At 42.8% G+C, this 24616-nt stretch overlaps 2 protein-coding genes across 5 annotated transcripts; one reads left to right on the top strand and one right to left on the bottom strand.

The window, feature by feature from the left end:
* LOC133954493 (insulin-like growth factor-binding protein 4) lies at nt 1-14064 on the bottom strand. Its single transcript, XM_062388940.1, has 4 exons — nt 13144-14064; nt 5178-5341; nt 3765-3890; nt 1-1910 (listed from the first exon to the last, which is right to left on the bottom strand). The coding sequence occupies exons 1-4, from the start codon at nt 13493-13495 to the stop codon at nt 1773-1775; spliced, it is 780 nt and encodes a 259-aa protein (XP_062244924.1). The 5' UTR covers nt 13496-14064; the 3' UTR covers nt 1-1772.
* A 1948-nt stretch (nt 14065-16012) lies between these two features.
* On the top strand, nt 16013-24377 carry LOC133954381 (zinc finger protein Aiolos-like). 4 transcript variants are annotated; one of them, XM_062388774.1, is made up of 8 exons: nt 16013-16094; nt 16935-17002; nt 17320-17430; nt 19303-19692; nt 20471-20638; nt 21009-21125; nt 21839-21949; nt 23117-24377. In XM_062388774.1, exons 2-8 carry the CDS (start codon nt 16948-16950, stop codon nt 23749-23751), a joined length of 1587 nt encoding a protein of 528 aa, XP_062244758.1. In that variant the 5' UTR covers nt 16013-16094; nt 16935-16947; the 3' UTR covers nt 23752-24377. The 4 variants fall into 4 exon arrangements, with proteins under 4 accessions (XP_062244758.1, XP_062244756.1, XP_062244759.1 ...); XM_062388772.1 differs by having other exon boundaries at nt 16029-16098; XM_062388775.1 differs by having other exon boundaries at nt 16032-16098; nt 16935-17164.
* The last annotated feature ends 239 nt before the right edge of the window (nt 24378-24616 follow it).

Here is a 24616-nt window from a genome sequence, read left to right as displayed (position 1 = left end):
TAGTAACCACCCAGATGAATCTTTTATTGACTCAATAATAGCCAAAGTGTCCCATAGAACAGATGGAGCAGGCTGTTCATAGCTGGTGATGACAAACACCAGCATTAGCTTAAACCTGCTACTTTCATGTACTGCACTCCACCAGTACAATCGAATTGCTATACGAGTATAACCAGCTTCTCCTGTCATGTATAAAACACTTCAGGAATTGCTTAGTCACTCATTTAATGATTAGTGTGATTCTCCATAGATGATATTATGATGCCTCTTAACTAGCCTTGACAGATTAACAGAGCAGGGTCATTATGATCATTCCTCTCTTTACTGCTACACCAGAGTCCTCTATTCAAGGCTTCATGTTCTCTACATGTTGCGTTGCTGCCCCCAAATTCATTACAAGTTATTACACTCTGCTTGTTTTCTTTAAAGACATCATGCCTGTTATTTACTGCAGTGGCTGTAATGATAGTGCAAAGCTAATTTAGGATGTTACATTCAAATTTTGACAATAACATGAAATCACACATGGAAGGCCTTTGTCAATGACTTATTCAGATGGTCATACATTGAGGTGCCCCTCACACTTGGTGATGCTAATTGCACCACTTCCTGAAATTGTCTGTCTTCTGTTTTAATCCTAAACAATGCCCCAAAAAGTGCAGAAGCCATATTTGTTTTCGTTTTTGGCACAATCAGTGAATAGCACCACCAAAGATCTGTCAAGCAGTCTGTTAGGAGAGAAGTCCTGTATGCTGAAACACTTTCATTCAAACATGAGTGTCACACTGGAATCTTAGCACCAGCTGGAAAAATAAGATTATCCTATCAGCAGTGTACAGAGTTTCTAGCCCAGCTACACTGCCAATCCTCCTACTGGAGAGAGCCCTGTCTCAAACTAAAGGGGTACACAGAGTTAACCAGAGGATGATGAAGCAGATCTGTTCCAGGCTTTTTAAAGATACAGTTTTTCATTTGAGTGTCACTTTTCACTTTGGTCCCCATGTTGTGAAGAGCTATGGTTTATCATATGATAATTCAAGGCAGGCGGTTGATGCAATTCTTTGTTACCCCTCTTTCTTTTTTGATTGGATATGTATTATTGCTACTCTTGTGTTGTCTCTAAACTAAACTTTGTGCTTGTAAACTTTCTTTATGGTTTATTTTGACCAGTTTACCAGATGGGTGGGGTTAACAAAATATAGGACAATAAAGTAAATAACAACAATTTACACATATTGTGTGAATAAAGTAGTACACAGTCCTTTAATTGAGAACCTTTCTGGATTGTGCTGATGCAGTAATTAAAACTGATCTAGTAGCTCCAGAAAGAATGAAACAAATATGAACAGTTCCTGTTGTCTCTCAGGTCTCTGCTCGGGTTGATGCATTTTCTTGTCACTATTCAAGAAGACGACACTAAAGTTAGACTAGAGAAAACAACATATTTTCTTCTCAAACAAATATCACAACTACATTTCTTATCTCTAGAAGGGCCTATTTTCTGCCACCAGTCTAAGGACTACCGGCCTTAGGTTCACAAAGTAGAAACAATACACAAGTGCTTAAAACACTAAAAAAAAAAACTGTCACACACAGAAACAAAATAGCAAAAGAACTCAATTCGATGGTTTCCTTTTTGTTGCGCAAGGTCAAGTACCGTTGGCCTTCGTTGAAGTGAGGCTTTAGGGCGAAGTCCTTTCCTCATATAGTTCTACTAATAAGCAGCAGTAGAATTCAGCTGGTCCTGCACCCCCACTGCCACACCCCACTCCTCAATCCCTCAGGGTGGCAGTCATTAACTGGTGACAGTCCAGATCCCCTCGCTGCTCCAACGGCCCCGGCAGCCTCATGCCCGTCTTCTGATCCACACACCAGCACTTTCCCCGCAGGCCATCACGTGCAGGGTGACACTGTGGGCACAAAGAACAATAGAATACACTACTTGTAGAACACCTTCTTAGGGGCAAGGGTTGGTAATCACACAGGCTTCACATTCAAATAATGCATCTGATACATCCTACCCCCTCCCATCTGTGATCTGGTCAGAGTTACGCCCCCAAATCACGTGAAAGTTCACTGACTTCACCTGCTAGAAGCCAACTTTTTGGTGACATCCTCACTAGCCTCCAACTATCGTCTCTTCTGAAGCAGCGTATGTCACTATCAATACATGAAGAGCATTTCAACAAATAAGATAAAAAGTGTTTCTGAAACAAAAGACCAACACTACCTTTAACTGCAGGGGCTGATATTCAAGCTGATCTACTCAACATTTTATCGGATCAAATCACTGAATGTAATATGGAGGGGGTCACTGTTCCACATAACATCCAACTCTGCACTTCGCCTCAGCTCTAAGGTTCTTTGCTGCAAATTTACTGTTGCAGTTCACTTTTAACATCCTCATCAGTACGTTTTCATCAGCAAAGTGTAAAAAGCTCTTAAAGTCCACTCTGCACCACCCACTCTGGCAGATAGTAAAGATTAGAGCAATCAAAACCTGCTCTGTGTCTGATCGATGTGTAATCAAATCCAAGAAAAATAATTTGTAATATATTTTGTATCATTTGACACAGTGATATTAGGTTAAAGTATCCCTGTTTCATCTACAGCGTGTGGAGCTTTCCGAAGAATCTGTTTATGCAGGTTTATATAAAACTAGGTTAGATGTTAGAGAGCAGCTTAATTATCTTTTAAGCGGAGGTGTGTCTGTGCTCTGTTGGCAGGGCCATATAAATGACATCAGAACTGGCATGTACTCTCAGACATTTTTATTGTTTTACAGCTCTTGGCATTTTCCTGCATAAATGGTTAAATGACTGGAGTTGGTCAGGTTTAGGAATTTTATCAGCAGGCCACATCAAGAGAATGTTAATGATAAACAGAGCTTTAAGTGAAGGTAAATCACGCCCAGCTGGAATTTAAAGATGCAAGGTATGTCAAGTAATTTCATTATTTGTTGTGTAAATCCTCAGATACCTTGTTTGATCTGTAAACCATTATTGTAACGCAAAATTTACCATGAGATGTTTTTTTTTGTAGTGATTAAGTTTAAAAAAGCTTCCAGTTAATAATCGCAGAACCACTCTGCCATGAAATGATTCCTAGTTTCCTTCATGACCTGTTCTTTACTTCCCAATACTTGAAGTGCAGGTTTAGTTCAACACTAAACAGATGCCTGAGAATCTGTGCAGACCAGGATACTTTAACCATGTTACACAGCCAACAAAACTTAGACTCCTGATGACTGCTGCTTTAGCAGAAATTTCCTTTTTTATCACTGGCTGAGCAACTGCTGCTTTGATTGCATATTCAGCTCAGAGCAGTCTTATCTGTGTTGTTATGTTCTCTCTTTCCCTGACTCTTATCTGCAAAGTTGCCCAATCTCACAAAGGCAGAATAACAAAGAAAGTAACTGCATTCTAAAGCTAATTGCATCCATAGCAGAAGTAAAGTGATTATTGTTCAACAGTTTAGGGGAAACCACTTTCCACGCATAGTTCAACTCTGGATTCCTAAAAGTAAATCCCTTTTCATTTGAGCTTAGAAAAATAAGACCCTGGCATTAACAGGCGACTTGGACACACTTTGGTGTTGATCTTGAACTTGGAAGACAATATTTCATCGGCTGCAGGACTGATTTGGGATTTGGCCCACACATTGCTGATGTAGCTTGAAAGGAATTGTTTGAAGTAGAGAGATAGGCATTTTTACTTGTGCCGGCTTTTTAATGGGAATTAAAGTGTGTGCTTGAAATGACAGACCTGTTTAGGGTGGAAGTCTCCGTTCTTGTCACAGTTGGGTATAGGGATTGTGAAGAGATCGTCATGTGTGCGGGTGTTTGATGCCAGTCTGTCCAAAGCTCTTTGTAGCTCAGCACGACACGGAGCCTGTGGGAGAAATCAATATGTGCATAGATATGTACAGTGGCCTACGGAAACTGCAGTCTACGAAATGATGTAAAAAGATTGTCTAGTTTCCAAAATGAACAACACAATAATGAGTAAGTAAAGGTAAGATAAAAAAAAAAAATAAGCCACCACATCTTAAAAGATAACTTCAGTCTGCATTAAGCCTAAAAAATGAGACGGAAGTGTTTTTGGATTTAGTGTCTGCTCTTGTCTGCTGGGGTTCAGTTCAAGTTACTATAATTTACCTGCTGAGTGTATTGCCTCCAGTGCTCATTATTTGGGAACACGTTGAACTTGTTGCACAGAGGAGTTCTTTTTTATATGATTAACTGTCTTGGAAAAATTCAAACTTTAATTGTTCCATCATGGTTTATTTTTGAGCCAAAGTTCGTTTTGGCGTGATACTCAAACTCAAGTTAACACAGGTTTTTAACTTGACTCACTTGTTTTCAATTGCACAGAATCTGCAAATTGAATTGAGTGTTTTTTTGGCAATAGATTGAATGTGAATGAATCTTTGTGGCAGGTTTTTGAATCATCTGTAGCGGCCACTTAGATGTCTGGTAGCAGCAGCGAGCTAACGCTAGCTGGGGTGCCGGGCCGTCTCTCCCCGGAGTCGGTGAGATGATGGTGGGGGGTGGTCCAAGGCCATGTAGTGAGACTCCCCACATGGGCATGGTTGGAACATGACGTATTTTTCAGTCGTAACCCCATTCAACGCCATCTAGCGTATCGTTACTGACATTGAGGAACCACAACAAATTGTTGTGGTTTTCGGGATGGTAGACATGCCAGATACCCAAATTAAAATGTAGAAGCACTACAAAAGTGGAATTTTCATTATATGTCCCCTTTAAAGTAAAAACGTTAACATCCCCCAAAAAATGCCCAAATAAGTGTAAAAATTACAGATTGTGGAATTGCTGTGCATGGCTTCAACACATTCTTTGTTCAAAATGTGGTTAAACCAGCCTGTAACTGATTAATGGGAATGTTATGATCATGATCTTTCCTATCTTAAAACAGGAATTTCACGATGATGTAAATGTACACCTGTACTTTATTTCACAAGACCGCAATTAAACATTATTGTGTGTAAATAACTAATTTTAACAATTTATAACCTGACTGCTCTGCTTGTGGCTTTGGCAGCATAATGGAGTAATGTAAAACACCTGCGGGGGCTGAGGCACGTACTGCACAAGGAAATGCCTGGGTTTGTTGTTTTCTGGTGAAACTGATAAGATGTAAGATTATTTCTCTCACCAGCGCCGCCTTGGTCTCCTCCCTGGCCGTGTTGCTCCTCTGATTCGTGGATTTCAGAGGATGCCGGGCCAGGGTCTTCTGTATGCACCGCTTGTCTTGTGGACTGCACCGGATATTGCTGTTGTTTGGGTGCTCAGGGATGATCTCATCCTGCCTGTCCATCGCTATAGGGCAAGGAATAATGCTTAGGTTCCGCAAATTCAACAAGAATGTGAACAATACAATTCAATTATTACATCAATAGTTTTCCAGGATTATTTTAGGAGCGTCACTTGCATGAGGGTCAGTGCAGCTCAATGCTATGACGTTAGCATAATTTACACAACCCATTATCTGCATTATTTGGCTGAGTGACAGACACAGAGCAGGAGCTGTTCTGCTCATCCTCCTTGTCCTTCTACATATCATACCATAGAGGTGAATATGGAAACATTTACATACACTGTAAACACTGCGCTGTATTCCTGCTCTGGGGGGTTAATCTGTACCTCAGCTCTCGCCCCAGCACTCTTCAATTCCTGCACCACAGCCACCCCATTAGCTCTGAGGCTTTTAAAAAAAGGTTACAGACCCTTATCTGCCACCCTCTGAACATTGTGGTCTGTGCCACACTCACCTTTGCATCCCTATAATCCTGCTGTTCCATGGCCCTGCAGGCAGCCAGCTGCTTCCTCAGGAAATGCCCCCCTCCCTCCTTATTCCCCACCCTTCCACAACAACCTCAGATTGTGCCAGATGGAGGTTGTTAGAGGGTATTTGCACTGTCACAAGTGGGCATAACTGTGTGTGTGTGTGCGTGTGTGTGTATACAGGTGGTTAAATTGAGCACAGGATGAGACAAATGATAGATAGAGTTTGTGTGTATGCTCATAACCTATAGGCATGTTATAGATCAGCGCTGGAGTGAAAGAACGAGAAACAGTTTCGTCATTTTTATCTGCTCTCGGCCTGATTACTGAACCACTGCTAGGGATCCAGTGAACTGCTTTTGGCAAGAGACAATGAAGGTGGGGCTGTAGCGTCTATGTAAACCCTTTTCTCAGGTCCAAGATGCATGATGGCATGCTTGCACGTTTCTAAATCAGTACTAGCTTTTGTTACCACTGGAGCTGTTTGGATTATGCTATCCTTACTGTATTTAGGTATTGATCCTGGGCCATTTTCTTCCAAAGTTTTAATTTTTTTTACCGGCCATTTAGTGGAGTTGAAAGGTGACTGGGTTTCTCTAAACTTCGCAGACCGTCCTCTTGCTTTGCTTGGCTCGTCTAGGAGGGAAGTGTGTTTTGCCTGTTTGTATTTTTAGTCTGGTTGCTGTTGCTCATCAGCACTTTCTTCCACAAGAGCCAACAGGGTTTCAGCTGTTTCCCTCGTTCCAAGTTGTTCTTTCTTGTCTTTTGCCAGTTCACAATTTTCCGATTCCACGCTCTTTCGCAGGGTGAGCCAAAGTGACTTCGAAGTGGGTCAGGGGTGGCATGTCCTGTTTGCTACCACTGCTGGTTTCCATGGAGGAAGTTGCCACTTCTCTGTGTGGTTTCATTTGATTTGGACCAGCAGCCTTTAAAATCTGATTCCTACAGTGTAACATCAGCCATGGAGTAACCCCTGTGCACTGCCTGTCGCAGGTGCACAGCAAAGATAAATAAAAGTCTGTAGTAAATGTACCTTCATCATCCACCTACTAATTCCACCATCATCTGTCTGTCTTTCTGTCTATCTGTATAGGGATTGCACATCTCACAAACCCTTAAGTTAAACGACTTAACACGACTAGGTAGTTGTCAGTAGGGGCAGTGGGCCTTCAGTCTGGGGACATGTCTTTCTCTAATATCTTCAGAAGTGGTCGGCAGTTGGGTCAAACAGCGGTCAAAACAGCCACCAGATTATTTTGATAATTGTTTTATTTCCCTATAACGGACTGACACAACCATTTAAGGGTGTACTGGGTGCTGATATGTGTCATGGCAACAACATTAATAGAATCACTTCCTGATCGGCAATTTATCTTCAAATTAAAAGCACAATTTATATCGAGCTGAATTAGAGATTTTAGTTTTGAAAAGTTGTGAACTTGCGTCTGAAGATTGTGTCGATTGCTCAACAAAATTCTGAAATAGCCTTCATGCAGTGTATTAAAAATAAGGAAATCAAGCTTTAATCTAAACCTCACTTGCGAACAGTAATGAAGCAAATTCAGTCTCTCATTGCAGATAAACCAGGTGGGATTAACGCAAAGTTCTAACTTTAATTTGCACCAGACTGTTCATAAACAGCTCAAAGCACACAAACTAGAAAAGTGACAGTATATTGTAGAACTGTTTTAATAGTACTCACTTATGACAAGGAATAATTCTGAAGTAGCTCCACAGCATTAATACAGGACAAGCGATCAGGCTGGTTTACAACAGGCATTGAACTAGTACTACGAATCAGGAACAACCCTCACCTCATAACTTTGGTGTTTAAACAATTTCAACAAGACCCATTCAAACAAAAACAAAGAGTATTTATCTACCACTGAATGAGGAGGTTAAATTCATCGGCCGTTTCATTTGTGAAACCATTGGTATTAATAGCATTGTAGGTAAACAGTATAACTTCTGACTGAATCCTTTCAAATCAATGAAAGAATTCCAAACCTGTTGCTCAATCCAGTTCCTTCTTAAATATTTGTTGTCACATGTCGGTTCCAGCAAATGTATCCGTCAAGTGTTGGGACTTGTTGTGTGAGAAGCAATAATTTCTGTGAATCTTGATCATTTATTGGCAGGCCCCATCTGTTTTGATGAATGTATTTGCTGTCACAGGACAAACTACTTCACACAAGTTTGTCCTGTTACATCATTCCATCTACATTTTCAACAGATTCAGTTTGTTTACCTTCTCTGTGTACTCGGTAAAACAGTGACGTACTGGACCAAAGGGGTCATGAGATTTCAGATTCCACTGTTGTGTGTAAACATTATGTGTTAAATCCTCGTCAAATAAATATTTAGTTATGCTGAGAAAGACTGGCAGAGTGCTTTGCAATGGTTTATACTTCTACAAAAACCTGAGAGGCACCCTTTTAATGTTATTGCTGTTTGACTTCTCAACTGAGGGGTCGTCACAACAGATCACCATCTGCATATTGGATTTGGCCTAAGTTCGAGGAAACCAGTGATCAAACCTTGAGAACAGCAGCCGAGCTGCTCTGCCTCCCAAGGCACGGCCTGCATGTTTTAAACTCACACACTTACAGAGCAAGATAAATATATCACCCATTATACTTGAGTTGTGGTCTACGTGAAGAGGAGCTTACCAACTGCAGTTAAGTAACAAACAATTGGTAAGGCTGCCCCTGAGAAGACTCAAGGCATGAGTTATATATTTTATCAACATTGATGCTTCTACGTCAGGTCGTCCTGTCTGCTTACTGAAGTTATCTGTGACAGGTACAGTCAAACTCAATGTCCAATGAAACCCTGTTCAAAGTGTTGCTTGATGTCACTATGAAAAGGGAGCATAACAGAAATGGCTCCACCTACATAAGAGCACTTACCAGTTTATTTCTCAACTGTAACTTTTTTTACTCAGTACAAACTTTGGTCATGATAATAAAAAAAATGTATAGGGGTCCATAAACAATGGCAACTTAAAATAGGTGAAAATCAAAACAAAGTTTGGACCTCCACTGGTTTGCCTGCAGTGACTTCCCTGTGTGGTTACAGGTACTTATGGATAGATGTATTAGATGTATGTAGGTATGTATAATGTAATACATCATCACAGAGTCAGGGTTGTGTCTGTTGGACACTGTGATTCTGTCAGCTCCGCTGTCCAGTGTTTGTTGAGTTGTGCCTATTCCTCTGAACCTCAGTCTTGTCGCGAGAACACACACAGCTAAAGTGGAAACTACCCAGTGTTGTTCCGAGAAGCCCGCCATGCACTGCAGTGGTATTTCAAAAACAAGCTATAACCAAGATGCCAACTGGTCTCTATGAAAAAAAAAAGGAACGAACAGTCAAATCTTGAAATTTGCAGGCCCATAAATGTTCCAGACTTATACTTTAGGTTTTTACCAATTCTTGTTTTCATGAGATTCTGGCAGCTCAAAAGTAAACTAGGCTTACTACCAAACATTTCACTCAACACTGGATGCTTGGAGAGAGTATCAGACTTCTGATTTCCAGGCAACAGATTTCTTTGAAGCAGTTAATCATCGGTGCAGTTTTCAGAACACTGTTAATCTAGCAGCGTGTGTTGAAAGAAGGCCAACTCTTTTTATTTGTCAGGAAACCTAAGAGGTGAATCACAAGGACAACAGGTCGGTTGCTTTGGTTTCTGCTTTTAAAAATTGTGTAATATTTTAAAAAAAGGCAAGTTCTGAGATGCCTGAATTTATGTCTTTAATCCAATATTATCAAATGAACTGTGTTAAGGTCATTTGTAACCTCAGGGTCAATTAATGTATTTGAGTTCAGATTTTGTGAGTAAACTATTTCATAGTAAGCTGAGGTTTTTCCGAGGTATTCTTCATCTGTTGATGCATTGTTCGTGCATTGGATCTATGAAGATAGTGAAACCTGCAGCTGCAGTGAATAAGGTCAAACTCTTTTGAGTCACATTATTAACTTAATTTTGAATGGACTGAATGAATTCAATTATTTGAGCAGGTTCTTGAGTGGAAGCCAAGGAGTGGAAATTGATACATAATTTAAAATTTCTGCTGAGTTCCTGGAATATTAGGTAGAGCTAATACAGTATTTGATCATATATGAAGGCAAAAATAACTATAAATAATCAGGGTTTTGATCAGTGTAATCCTGGCCTTAAATATGAATTATCAGTCCCTGGTGATTGCTGTCCTTCTCAGATTAAGTGTGTTTCACGGTCAGGACAATGTAGGATTGTTTGTGGATCTCTCTGCTCCAACACCAGGAGGGGGTCACTCTCTTGCAGAGGACAGCAATTAGCTAATCACGTTTACTCCTGCATAAGAGGTCCAGCTGTACAAACGTGCTGCACAGCCCAAAGAAAGCAAATATACAACATTAGAGGACATCTGCTCAAAGAAATTTGAGAATATGATTCACCCCAAAACTAAATGCACATCTTTAACCAGTTCACATCTACTTAAATGTGCTAAGGAGTGCTTGCTAATAGGAGCAGTGAAAATCTAGGTTAGGGTGCTGCTGTCATGAAGACCCGTATCCGGTAAATTGAGCATAGATGGACTGAGGCTCGCTCCACTGACAGTTTAATTCACTCACCTCCTAACACTGTGCCTGTAGGTGTAAAACTTCATATCTGACATCTGTATCGGTTTATGAATAATATCTGTTTCAACATCAGATGGAAGCGTTTGAGTATGATTTTGAGGCAGACTCAGCTGGAATATAGGAGCAGACGCCAACACACAGATGATTCATTCTAAGTATAAGAGAGGGTTTCTAAGAATGGGTTGTTAAGAAGCACTAACATTGTTTTGGACCTTGGCAAAAGAGGTGCAATGCTGGATAGTGCTTGTTGTTACTATGGAAATTCAGTATAAATAATATAAACATATTTCTGAGAACAATGCTAATGTTTTGACCCAAATTCAAAATAGTAGTTAGCAACTAGTGACAGTTGAAAGACAGCACAGACATTTGTCACACAAGGATGTAACTATTAGTCAAGTCCACATCTGATCTACCTCATGGTCCTTTTCATTATGAATTCTCTTGGTTTTTAAAAACCCTCCTCTATTTTTATCTAGCATGTTCACTGTTGCTAGGAGTGGGGCAGTGTCAGACATGTATTCAGGAGATGCACCCCCTTGTTTAATAATGCATTAGTAGAGTGAATGCGCCACAAAGGAAATCTCCGGCTTGTGACTGGAGTGGCTCCACGCCTTTCCCCAATGTCTTTATAATTGTCCCTCTACTACCATAGTTTACATTGAACATTCTTATACAGCGGATCTGAGCTGCTGCCCAGAATAATTGATTTACAGTGAGATTTTTTGGGCAGAGCTTCCCTGCTTTGTTATGACAGACTCCAGGGGTAAGGAGGAGTGTGGAGACAGAACTCTGCACTCAGATTACAGAACACCAAAAACAAAACTTCGGACCTTTCCAAAATGTTCCATTTACGGCCGCTCTCGGATCCTGGAGAAAGGACCCGAGACTCCCCCCAGTGCCATACAACCCAGTTCCGGTCCGGCTGATCGGACAGTGCAGCATCAAAGAGCATAAATAAGGTTCAGGGAGAATGTTCTGCAAGATAAAATTGTGTTGATGGACAGATGTGGACCAAGCAAGCCCTCCTTTTTTATCATACTCTAAACAGCTTTCCCCGTCTCTCTGATTCCATTTAGTCACGCTATGTGCCGGGCCTAACCTATACTGGCCCTGCACAGAGAGCAGAAGGCTCTCATTTCAGCTCTGGCAACAAGAGTGCCGATGAGCTCATCCTCATGAAGGAGCTGGACGTGGTGGGCGATGCACTTGAAGGCTTGTTAGGGTTGGGAGGGAGGGAGGGGAGCATCCAGGGCCAGGGAAAACAGATGCTGCATTGAAGATTCAAATCATTGGTGTTCTGACGCGAGCAGATAGCCTACTGCCAGTATCAGTAAATGTCTGGGAGCCTAGACTCAGTGGGAGCAACACCAGGCCAGTTAGTCGATAATGTGGAACAAATGAAAGAACCAACTTGTCTAAGACACATTTTAGCAGTTGTCTCATTCGGCATAATGGAAATCAACACCACCCTTTGTGTAAGGCAGAGGAAGATAAACAGTAGAGCGTGTCCCATCAGTATAAAGGAGTTAACGTCAAAGCAGTGAACTGCAACTGGATATGCAGATAAGACATCCAATATTAAGACATCCCACTGTGTGAAAGTGGAAACAGACTTTCTTCTCTGCAAGAGGAATGCAACAACAAAGAGGAGGACAAGACGTTGACCTAGAAAAGGGTGATAGAGACAATGACATCAGAAGAGGATAGTTAGACAGCTAGATATGTGCAGCAGGACCAGGAGGAATGGGGGCGTGGCATCCATGAAAGAGCAGCAAGTGAATTACTGATTGCAGAGAGCTCTAATAGCCCCAGACTGGCCCCACTCCATTTCAGTCATTTCATACAGCAGCTTTTATTACCTCCTTCCATTACACACACACACACGCACACACACACACACCCACACACACACAGAGGCCACCACAATGCATTTCACTCCCCACACTACATGACTACCTGCAGGATTTCAGCATGAGCATTATGAGATAATTGCACACACAAGGTAGGTAGGGAAAGTGAGTTGTAAGTGTTGCATAAGCATTAACCAAAGGAATAACTCCTACACTAAAACATGTATGGACTTCACTAACACATCACATAGTCATACAGAGTGTAGACATACGCTGCAGACACACACACACACACACACACTACACTCTCTCACATACACACACGCCCACCTCATCAACGACCACACCTCCTCCGCTGGCCTCTCTGAAGCCTGCGCTGCATCTTACAGCAGGGCCCCTTTCAAAATGACCATCCACAAGACAGCAGAGGGACTGTGTGCACTCTCCCATCAGGCCATGCGTGAGGAGCTTGTGTGTGTGCATGCTCTGGTTCAGGGCTTAGCTGAGATTAGGGTAAACAAGCAGCACATTGTCACACCCCCCAACTCTGACCCTGCCCAGCTCAGGTAAGGCCCAGGCAGCAGAGACATAAAATATTCCTGTCTGCCCGACGTAGATCCACAGAGGAAGACGGAAAGAGAAAGACCAGTGTTTGAGAGGGTTGGTCAGCCCTGGACGCAGTGGCTGACGGCTGTTACATGCTGCAGATAATTAGAGCATCTTTACATAAACCTTTGTAGAGATATCATACTTTCTGGAAATGTTTTAGTTCCTTGAGGCTCTTTATAACCGACAATGTCTAAACTAGGTGAATTTCCCTTCAGTTCACACAAACTCTGACCCCTTTGTTCTCACCTGAGTTCTCTTCCACCTCCCGCTCATCGGTGCACACCCCCTGGCCATGCATCAGCGAGTGCAGGGGCCTCTCCACACCCCGTGGCGGGTAGCAGCGAAGCCCTGTGCCACATCGGGGTGAGTAGACGCCACAGTGTGCAGCTTTAGGCAGGGCGCAGGTGGGACAGCAGCCACAGCCGGGCTCCCGCACTGTCTCCTCGCAGCCGTCTGGCAGACGACAGCTGGCCAGCCTCTCCTCTGAGCACACGGGGCAACGAATAGCTTGGTCCGACAAGCACAGCGCCACCAGCGACAGGGCGCCGAACACCCACAGGCCTCTGCAGGATGGAGCTACACCACCTCCACGCACCATGGCAGCCCTGGCACCTGCACACAGTCCTTCTCCCTCGTGTATGGTCCCCTTAGCCTCCCTGCTCTCTCTGAATGTCGTGCAGCTTTTGATCACTTTATACTTCAACAGCCGATTTTTGACAAGCAAGGGAGGATTGAGAAGAGCTCTTTGTCCAGGATGGTCTTTGATATTTTCAGCTGGTTAGTGTTTCAATTGCAGGGACACAATGCCTCTGCTGTACTGCCTCTTCGTCTCCTCTGATTCAATTTCACAGCGCAGAAACTGGAGCCTGCTCTTGATCTGCTCGACTGGCGAATGTGCTGGTGATAAGAACTAGGTTTGGTTATTTTGGAATGATCAGTTGCAGGAAGGATATCCACCAGTGTGCTCAGGTGAGTCTTGCTCTGTCTTCGAGTCCAGAGTTGCTCGCCCACCCTCTGCTCAAACACCAAAAAATCTGGTCTACAAGTGTCCAAATGCAAAGCAGGTCATCAAAAGGCAGTGTTTTAAGAGACAGCTGCAGTTTCCTCCTCTTGCTTGTGTGCAGTGCAAAGGACTCGCTCCTGAGAATGGCTCAACATGAGTGGCTCTCCTTGGACTTTATACTGGTCCATGGTCACGCCTCTTTCTACAGTGAGAGAGAAGCTGAAAGGCACAGCGGAGGAAAACCAGGCTAAAGCTTTCTCCCTCTGTCTCCCTCTTTCTCTCTCTACCTCTCTCTCCTACTCAGACACACACTCTCCCTCACTTGTCCTCTCTCGATCCTGAGTGCACCTAGAGAAGAAACAGCTGAATTACCCTCTCACACACAGAATACATTTATTTTTCTCCCCCACCCAGCCATTCTCTTCAGTCGCGTTCAACTTATTTCATGTGAGGGGCGCTCAGACGTATTGATTTGCATGTTTGGCGATTACTTGATGAAGCATTCTTGTCCATAAAAAGTAAAAAAACAAAAACACAGTGCTGTTCCATTTTAATTAACCCCAAATGCCCAGCACACATGTATGTGCCTCGGGGCTGGAGCATGGTTCAAACAACAAAACAAGCTCATGCCTGCTCCCTCAACAGGGTCTCATTGTGTGTTTATGTGCGTGTGAATGGGTGTGTTTGCATGTATGTGTGTGCGTCCAGAGTCCAGTTCCCCTCAGCCCTGGCCCATCCCCACCCACAATTATGTTTGCCCCCAGATATCTTTTTCTCTTTTTCCTCTCTTGCTACTATAAGGCAAATGGACAGTCTAACAACCCCCCCCCCCCCCCTCCCCACTGCCGCCCTTCCCCCAAAGGTCCTAAAAAAACTTCCCACTGGTGGAATCAAAAGGATACATTTTAACAACGCTGCAAAGCTGAGATAGTTCACATGTGTGTTTCTGAACGTGAAAGAGTGAATCAGGGTGTTGCTTTGTTCTTGTTTGCTGCGTGTGCAGATAGTCCCTCCACTCAGCCTGTAAGGTTTTGAATCATGGCTTTTATTGGTCAACATGCCTTTTTTTTTTTTTTTCTGTGATCCTTTGCCTCCATTTTGCCATGGAAACCCAGCATGTATTGTAATGCCTTTGTGAGTGGGCTTCCTTTTTGCTTTTTTCTTCAGGCTGATGGCTGGTTGCCATAGGCGGGCCATGGGCAGCAGGCAGGCCTTACAAGGCTGTGCACCACTCAGGTGGGTGCTGTAGGGAGTGTTGTTAGTTACTTGGAGCTCAGATTCCTCAACCGTCCCTGCACGCTAAATAATGATAAATATGTACGTTACTAGGGGCTGTGGTCGAATACCTTCCGTATATTTTTCTTTACCCCAGCTCATCTATTCGAGTCTGTTCCAGTAGACAAAAGTAAAATAGAACTTATTTTATTCACTCACAATTCACAATAATTAAAACTGGTCTATTTCAAGTCAATAGAGGGAACGATAGACTGGTAGTTGGTGGAGCTGTGTCTGAAAAGCTCTTAAGAACGAGCATCCAACACTCATTAGTTAGATATGCTGATGTTTCTTAATTTGGCAGCATGTTCAGGTACATTATTTTATTAAACAATATATTTGACAGATGCTTTTGTCCAAAGAAAATAAAAAAAATAAAAACTCACATGAATAGAGCACAACTCCCTCAGTTATTGAAGTGATTTTTTTCCCCCCAAAGAACTGATCTACAACTGTGTCTGGATTTTCAATTGTGTGCAGTTTTTTTATTGATTGGGAGATAGAAAAGTTGAAACTAGCTTTTTATTTTGGCCACAAGATGGAGTAATAACTCTTTAAATGGAAACAGGAAAGCAGCCATGTGAGCTGCCTGAACTGATGTGGAACCATCACTACCAATATCAGTTCTTTGTTTCACTCAGAAATGTAATATAATAATATTAGTGCTCTAGACGTCTTGTGTTTAATAAATGAGTATTTACATCATTAACATGATGTAAATACTCTAAGAGCTGGTGTTGCTGCTCTGCTATATGAGCATGTTTTGTGTTTTTGTTGCTCCTCCTTCAAAATGGGTTCCTGTTCCTTTAAGGGATCTCTCCAGTGACCTTGCATTTATTCCATATTCAGATAAAGTCTGGCGGCGGAGATTGGAATCTCCTACTGTGAGAGCGGTTCTCCTCCAGGTGCTGAGCAAAAAGTGGGTAAGATCACTTTATCATTATTGACACTCGAAATTCCAACAAAAAGTTAAACCAAAAAGTACTTTGCAATGTAGACATCTGCATCTCACATTTTTATTAAATATGTGAGAAAGTTTCTTATCGTCATTTTTTGTCATCATTGAATGTAATTAAAGTTAGAGCTCTCTTAATGCTGAAAACATCTCTGAGTAACTATACCGTTTTAAATCTTTATTTTTGGGCACTAGAAGTTTAAAAGTGCTCATACACTGGTCAAATTTGATCAGATCAATGAGAACTGATACTGGGCTTCTAAGCTTAGATAAAAAAATGCACGTCTGTATATTGTATTCCTTTTTATCATATTTTCAAGCTACCTTTAAGTACTGGAGTCTCACTGCCTGTTGGCGTGGAAAGCTCTTTTACACTTGCTCCTATGTGACAGCCCTGACAGGAAATACATGTGCAGCGAACTTCATGTCTTTCTCATAAGGCTAAATGTAGTTACATGGCCGAGCAATCAACCATGGGCTTTACCCACTTTCTTTTTTCTTATAACTACTCTTTCTGCCGTCCAACCAACAGGAAAAGTGCAATACAATTATTTTTTCATATTCTTTGTGGAAATAGTAAGGAGGCTTTTAGAAGTGAGACGAACATTAGAAAAGTTATATAATTCCAATTGTATAAAAAAAAAAAACTCATTATGAATATATAAAGGAAAAACATTTGAATGTGTTAAATGCATCATGACAGAATTTGTAAAAAGTCCCATTAAAAGGAATCTGGTGTGAATTTGGACTTTTTGTGTTCGGAACTAATTCTCATTTGTCAAATATTGTGATTCCTCTCAACAGAAGATCTCTATTCATGATGAACACAGACAAACATCCTGAATTTGCCTCCCATGAGGGAGACAGGATGGGTGAGTATCTGATTCTGTGTCCTTAGTATGAAAGTGATGATGTTCAGGCTGCACACATTTCTCCACAACTGCCACCATCCTGCCTGAGCACACAGGGGAGTACTGAAAGTAGTGTGTGTTGAAAGCTGAAGGAGTATGTGTGGAGGAACTTGAAACAGCAAGGTGAAGAAGAGTTCCAACACAATGAATTGAATTAATTCATTAAAATGATTTGAATGTTCCATTATTCCAAGAAAGCCTTCCTGCATTGGGTTGAACTTCCCTTAATGACACAAAAAGTAACAGTCAGTATTTACACACAATGTGTCTCTTTTCAGACTTTTGCAGTGATACTGCAGATATGAGGTCACAGGAAGAGGAAGAAGAGAAGGAGGACAGCTTTTACGGCGAAAATGGGATACAGTGCGTTGAAGATGGGATAGATCTGTGTAGGTTTACACACACACACACACACACACACAGACATACACACACACCCATATATTTGTGATTGGCATTTTGTCCTCTTTTTTGAATTTAGCCATCGTGACTAAATTCTAATTTAGTTTTAATAAAGGAGCTTAAATAAAAAATGACAAGTTATTGTGGTCACCATGCATTTTCTGATGGGTTTTTAAAGGTTTCTTAAGCCAAGTGTGGGGGAGGAGGGTGTTATTCTTTGAGTTAAATGAGAAAATAAATTGACTGGATGCCAATGGGAATTCTTATCCAACAGGGATTGAAAATACTAAAATATCGATTGAACAGGGCTGACAAATGTTGTGCAAGAGCTTGAAGTATATCATCCATCTCATGTTGGTGGGAGGCGCTCTATTTGCACTGAGGTTTGCTTTTTCTTTCACCTGCACTGGTGGTCATCATGATATTTGATTTAATGCAAACTGATTTGCATTAAACCAGTAAACGAGTAACTACTGGTTACTGAGAAACCAGTAAACCAGGTTTCTCAGTATTTGGTATCATCTGCTTTCCTCACTTTTGGCTGGAGAGCTGTGACATGGGAGCCAGCTCAGCCGAGGTCTGGGTTTATCACTGTGCTATTATATAGACCTTATGTCTAGATTATATCAAATCATTCTAACATATAATGTTCTATTCAATTTCTTCATAGACTCTCTGCAGTGTAGCCCCGCTTCAAACAGGGATCACACAGGAAGTGTGACCACCTTGTTTTAAACATCATGATTTATTTCAGCCCAACAGGCCTTTGTCAAGTTAAAAAAAGTGTCACAGACAGCTTTATGATTTATTTGCGACTGCTACCCATGTGCCTTACTCGGTGCACTTCCTAAAGCCCGCTCTGCATCTGATGCGCAGCCTGCGGTTCACTGTTCTGAGACTCTGGACTCTATATTGGGCCTCTCGGCGCTCTAAGTTTCCATAGCACCTCTTTACGCCTTCCACAATACAGGGTGCTGCTCTTCAGCCCATCACCAGTCACCGCCAAGACCACAGTGTGGTTTCTGGATGGAACTCAGCTCACTGGGGGTTGGTTGACACTTAGCAAGTGGTTAGGTGAGAGGTCCTGCAAACCAGGCGCTCAGGACCCTGCATGTCAGCATGTCATGTGATGCTGAGAGGTATGCATATATCTGGGCAGAACCTGGGTGGTGTGGCGTTCTGACCTGCAGTTGTCTGTAGCTGAGGAAAAGGTCAAGGAAAAGAATGAAGGAAGGAATCTCCTTGCAAGCTGTTTAAATGACAGCAGATTGGTGCTCTGCAGAGATATAACACTGTGTTGGATGTTTTCCAGCCCCTGTAATAGAGGCTTTAAACAATCATTCTGAAATCTCTTTTCAAAGGCGTGCTGTGTATCTCCTGCCTTGGTTGTAGTTTCTGTGTTTCAGAGGAAATGCCTTCCCCTTATCTCAAGCATTTTCTGAATCTCTCCGTGACACTATGCATTGGCCCAATTAGGCTACCCACACTTAGGAGATATGATCGAACTAATGTCGTTCTGTCAGTTATAAATACATATGTAGAAGTGAAGACATCACTCTCTGCTTGGATTCTCATCAACCATATTCAGCCACTTATTTGAAAATAAAAAATTAATTTCATAGCCCAATATCACAAATTTACCTGAAGACGCTTAACTATCTGTACAGTATTAGAAATAGATTTAAAAATAATAATGATAATTTGTTGTTAAACTGTCATACAGTGTAGGTATTGTACATTACAACATGTGTCATTTCCCTGTAAATCTGTGCTATTTAATAACAATGTTCCAGTTATTTAATATGTATAAAGATCAACTGCTTCTTTATTTTCTTTGCTTCTCCTTGCTTCCTCGGTAGGTGCGATAAAAACTGAGGCAGAGGAAATGGAAGATAACGAGCAGTATCTCAAGGCTGAAAAAGAAAGACAGATTGTACCAAAAGAGGAAGCAGAGGGGGCCAGTGAGGACGGCATGGAGGAAGGACTTGATGAGGAAAGGACAGAGGACGACAATGATGAGGACAGGGAGGGGGACGGGGATGAAGAGGGTGATGCCCTGAATGAGCCGCAGGACCTGTCGCTGGTGGACTACTCCCGTTACGACAGCGCGGCCCTGCAAGACGCCCACGCAGCAGAAGAGTCTGCAGAGGGGCCCCGCATTCAGGCAACAGGCAAGCTCAACTGTGACATCTGTGGCCTGTCCTGCGTCAGCATCAACGTACTGCTGGTGCACAAACGCAGCCACACGGGTAAGCACAGGAACACAGCCCCAACATCTGACCTAAAATACAACTGTTGTGCAACGATCGCACTGTTGATTGGGAGATAGTGGCTTGTATCGACATGGACAAAATGTTTGATTGAGTAACTATGATGAAGAACACGCAAGTCTGCATCTAACATGACGCACATCTCCTTACCAGAGCAGCAGCTAGAGGTTTTGAAATGCCCTCTATTATTGTTCAGATATAAAAGCAAATGCAATAAATAATTTGATCACAGCAACAGTATGAAAAAAAAAAATGTGCACTGTGTTCAGAGTAAAGTTGTATGAAGCCATGTTTTCAACATGGAAGTCAACTGCACAATATTCTTGGTATGTGTGTGGTTTCAGTCATGAGAACCTTGTTTCTAGGTTTCTGACTTTCAAAGTGGATGTTGCCTTGTTCCCTTTTCAAAGATGGTGAAGGATTCAGTTTTTTGCAATTCATTCCAGTCACACTGGAAACATATTTGTTATTAAAGTTTAGCTTTAAAACACTTGCTAATTTACAAACATATATATTGAATATATAAATGTATATATATATATATATTAGCCATCAGAAAATGTCAACTTCTGAAGCTGTGACCACCTAATCAGTGTGTTGTTCAGCAAAAATCCACTGCTACACAAATCTGCAAGCACAGGCAGTTTACAATTCTCAAAATGTCATGTGAAATCAGAATGTTTAAAAGTTAATCTGATGTTCTAATGTGAAATGTGAAGGGTTGTTTTCATGCTGCTTTTTTTTCTTCTTCCTTCAGGTGAGAGACCATTCCACTGCACCCAGTGCGGGGCCTCCTTCACCCAGAAGGGAAACCTGCTTCGCCACATCAAACTGCACTCCGGGGAGAAGCCTTTCAAATGCCCCATGTGCAGCTACGCCTGCCGCCGACGCGACGCTCTGAGCGGGCACCTGCGCACCCATTCTGGTACCAGCCAGCCACACGCACACTCATCTACTCATGTGAAGCTGATATGCAATTTTACTGTATGCACCTGTGTACAGACTTACATTGGTTGGTTTCTCTCTGTTTTCGAATCTGAACACACGAGGCCTGCTGAGCTGGCATGGCTTTTCCAGTAACATCCTGCCGTGCACTCTCACACTGCTGCACACATTACATATGACATCTTACTCATTCAGTTTCAGTTCACGTGTTATACCTGCAGACATGCCGCACGGTCTTTAGTAATGTACATCATCAGTTTTGTATGAAACCCAGTACTTAAGGAAATAATACTCTGTGTACCACTTAGATGTTTCATGTCTAAGTGATTAACTGAAACCCCTGCTTGCAGTGGAAAAGCCCTTTAAGTGCAACCACTGCAGTCGCAGCTACAAGCAGCGCAGCTCTCTTGAAGAACACAGAGAAAGGTGCCATGTGTACATTCAGAGCAAAGGCCCTGCTGAGAGAGGTGAGTAGCCATCTCACACAGAAACATCTTCACAACTCCAACATGTGCAGGTTCACACTGTTCACACACGCACACATGTAATCAGACCAAGGCATGATGGTCACACATGTGAATATGCAACAGGCGCACAGTTAAAGAGGTTATTGCTAACAGTTCCTGTTTTTATAGCCTCATTACATTAATGAGTTTATGGTGGTTACCCCATCATTACAGCTAAATAGGATACGGCTGCTGTGGTGTGGAGTCAGAGAGTGCTGTGAAGCCCACTTTACATGTCTGTGGCAACTAGGGGGAAGCTAAACATGTACGGCTTTATACCAGCCACCAAACACACGTACACACAAAACTACCCCCTCCATGTGTAACTTCCCCAGAGACAAGTCTTCACATATTGGCAGGACATTGGCACAGTTGCGTGACACCATATGTGCTCTGCTTCTGTGGTCAACAAATGTCGTAGGTTTATTTCTTATAGTGCCGCAGTGGTGAGGGAGTACATCCTCATCCTGTGGTCACCTCTCCTGCACCGGTGACGTAAAACAGCACCAGGAATCTGATCTTAGATTATTATCTGGTTCTGCCCGGTGACTCTGCTCTGGAAGGCAAACAGTTGCTACTCCTTGCACTTCGTCACCAGTGACACTGTTTCCCTGAGAAGAGCTCTACTTCTTTCCTTCTTGCACCTACTCATCCACTCTTTTGTCGTCAAGCAGAGGACAGCCACACATCCAGGAATCAGATGGGCACTGAGCGTGCTCTGCTGCTTGACAGGCTCGCAAGCAACGTAGCCAAACGAAAGAGTTCGATGCCACAGAAGTTCACCGGTAAGAGCAGCTCAAGTCACAACACATCATCTTAAACAGTTTGACAGTATTACTTTAGATTTACACAGAATATTATGAAAGCCTTCAGTTGTAGTTGAATTTATAGGGTTACTTAATTGCTAGTGATTATGGACATCTATATTTCGAAATCAAAGAGCTGCTACTACTATAATATGCAACAGTCCTTTGGAATTATATGTAACATTTGTGCTTTTTGCTCGCATTTTTGCTTAACAAGGCAGAATTCATGTTTTGTAGATTATTTCAAGTTGTCTGTCTGAGCTACTTGTTTGTTTGTGTCTGCTGGCTTTCATCTCTTGTCAAACAGGAATTGAGGGCAGAGCAGTTGCCTCATACCTGCACACATCACAGAATGGTCTCCACTGCCCTCAATTCTCTACCAGATTTGTGTCATAGGTGGGTATTTGTAAACATGCATGGTTAAATGAATGGATAGATGAGAAAAGAGACACTCATACTTGAAACATCATTTTTCTCACCTTGCAAGTTCTGATTGCAGCTAGGATAATAAAAATAGATCAGTTTCAGTAAATGGCTGACATGGCACAGTGATTTCCCAAACGTTACAGTTGGTCACACACAACACAATGCTTTTCAATAGGTGGCTTTCACCTTTTTGGTTTAAGCCCAACTGACACAATCAAGCCCCAAGCTACTTGCAGACGAGGGCGTTTGTGCAAAAAACCCTCCTGCTCCTCTCCATCAGGTTGACAAATGAAGTGAGATCTTTCAATATGACAACCACAGGGAGTGAGAGAAGTCATTTCTGAAACCGCAGAGAGAGAGAGAGAGAGAGAGAGAGAAAAGGCATGAGGCGAGAAACGTGAGCAGGTGCCTGTCTGTTCATCTGCGTCGTCTGCTTCCTTTCAGCCTTCTGTCGTCCTCCAACTTCTGCTGCTGGCTCAGGATGCTCTTTTGTCCTGTGGACGTGGTGTGTTTCAGGTCATGGTGTAGGTTTTCCCTTTTGTTGCCTGGGTGGAGGGATGCACATTTTCTCATTGACCCTTTAGAGTCCCTTAAAGGTTTCTTTTCGACTTTTCCTAACTTCTGCATGCTGCCTGTGCTATTGCTCTGCTGTATTACAATCAGTGTGTGGTGTGTGAAAGCCTCTTTTGTTGAGTCTTTGTTCTCGTGTTACTGGTGTAGGCGACAATGGTGTCTGCCTGGACCTGAGCTTTAACAGGGAGCTGGTCCACCAAACTGATGTCAAGGACCCCCTGGGAGGATCTCCGGGGCCCGACGGCCAACATCAGCAACAACCAATCCTCACAGGCCCAGAAGGCGACGCGGCTCCCTCCCACAGGCCCTACCCCATCCCATTAGGTCGCAATGACATCAACCATCTGGGCCTCACCAACGGCCACAAGATGGGCATGTCCCTCCTGGGCCTCCATCACAACGCCCAGCAACCCCTTTGCATGGACTCATTCCACAATGACAGCTCCCAAATGTCCCAGCCCGTCATGTACAGCCTAGGACACCTGCTGGGAGGGCTGAACCGCCAGAACGGCGTCCCTCACCCACATGCCCAGTCCATCCCCTTGTCACCAATGGAGGCTTTGCGAGTGGCCCGGGCTGAGGGGGAGGCAGGAACGGGGGCAGCTTACCCCTGCAGCCACTGCAGGGTGATTTTCCTGGACTATGTCATGTTCACCATCCACATGGGATGCCACGGCTTCCGCGACCCACTGGAGTGCAATGTGTGTGGCCACCGCAGCCAGGACCGTTACGAGTTCTCTTCACACATAGCCCGTGGCGAGCACCGCTTAGAATTGAAGTAACTTTCATTCATACCGATGTTCATGCTTGCACAGGCACACACATGCACACAAGCTTAGGCACCGATTTACTTGTAGCTGGTTGTTTTAAATATAAAAAAGGCATGAAGTAGCAACTGTCTTTAGTGTGTGTGTGTGTGTGTGTGTGTGTGTGTGTGTGTGTGTGTGTGTGTGCGTGTGTGTGTGCGTGCGTGCGTGCGTGCGTGCGAGCGAGTGAGTGAGTGAGTGAGTGAGTGAGTGAGTGAGTGAGTGTGTGAGTGTGTGTTTGTGTCAATGTGTGTGTGTGAATGTGTGTGTGTGTGTGTGTGTGTGTTAGAGGGAGATCTTAGGAGAAACGTTATGGGAGTATGATTGGTTTCAGAGTGATCTTAGTCACACTGACATCATAAAAAATGACCTGTAGAATGTTTATGCAGGAGTTATTCTACCTCCCTTTCATGCATATTGACTTAAGGATCCCTACTGACGCCTCTGTTTATATAACATAACAGTATGTCACATTCATCTAAATGTTCAACAAAGTAGCCCAAATGAATGCATGTCTTGTGTATCTGCTGTTGGTTTTCCTGTTATCTCTTTAAAGGTGTACAAATAAAAGAGAGCCTCTTTTGCTCGTTGTCACACGCAGACCTGCACCTTGTTGAAGTGTCAATTCAAGACTGAAGAGGGAAAAAAATCCTATTATCTAGAAGGTCACATGTCTCCTTTCAGGCTGTGGTTTTGAGAGAAGTGCAGTTCACGGCTTCAAAAGACACCTCGCTCTGCACCATGTGTTGGTTTCTCACTCCTGAATATTTTACTCTTTTAGCACTGCTTGTCAGAAATGGCTCATAGTTTTGCAGAGACATTTTTGTCACACTAAACGAAG

This window comes from Platichthys flesus, chromosome 5 (assembly GCF_949316205.1).
Source record: "Platichthys flesus chromosome 5, fPlaFle2.1, whole genome shotgun sequence".
NCBI classification, from domain to species: Eukaryota; Metazoa; Chordata; class Actinopteri; order Pleuronectiformes; family Pleuronectidae; genus Platichthys; species Platichthys flesus.
The sequence above is the reverse complement of the archived record's forward strand: the minus strand, read 5'-3'. Positions and strand labels throughout refer to the sequence as shown.

Coding starts and splice junctions, on each gene's coding strand:
- LOC133954493 (XM_062388940.1), bottom strand. CDS start 13,495: ATGGTGCGTGGAGGTGGTGTAGCTCCATCCTGCAGAGGCCTGTGGGTG. Junction 5,342..13,143: donor GGAGGTGGAAGAGAACTCAG/GTGAGAACAAAG, acceptor CTTGCCCTATAG/CGATGGACAGGCAGGATGAG. Junction 3,891..5,177: donor AGGAGACCAAGGCGGCGCTG/GTGAGAGAAATA, acceptor TTTCTCCCACAG/GCTCCGTGTCGTGCTGAGCT.
- LOC133954381 (XM_062388774.1), top strand. CDS start 16,948: ATGATGAACACAGACAAACATCCTGAATTTGCCTCCCATGAGGGAGAC. Junction 19,693..20,470: donor GCACAAACGCAGCCACACGG/GTAAGCACAGGA, acceptor TTCTTCCTTCAG/GTGAGAGACCATTCCACTGC. Junction 21,126..21,838: donor CAAAGGCCCTGCTGAGAGAG/GTGAGTAGCCAT, acceptor GTCGTCAAGCAG/AGGACAGCCACACATCCAGG.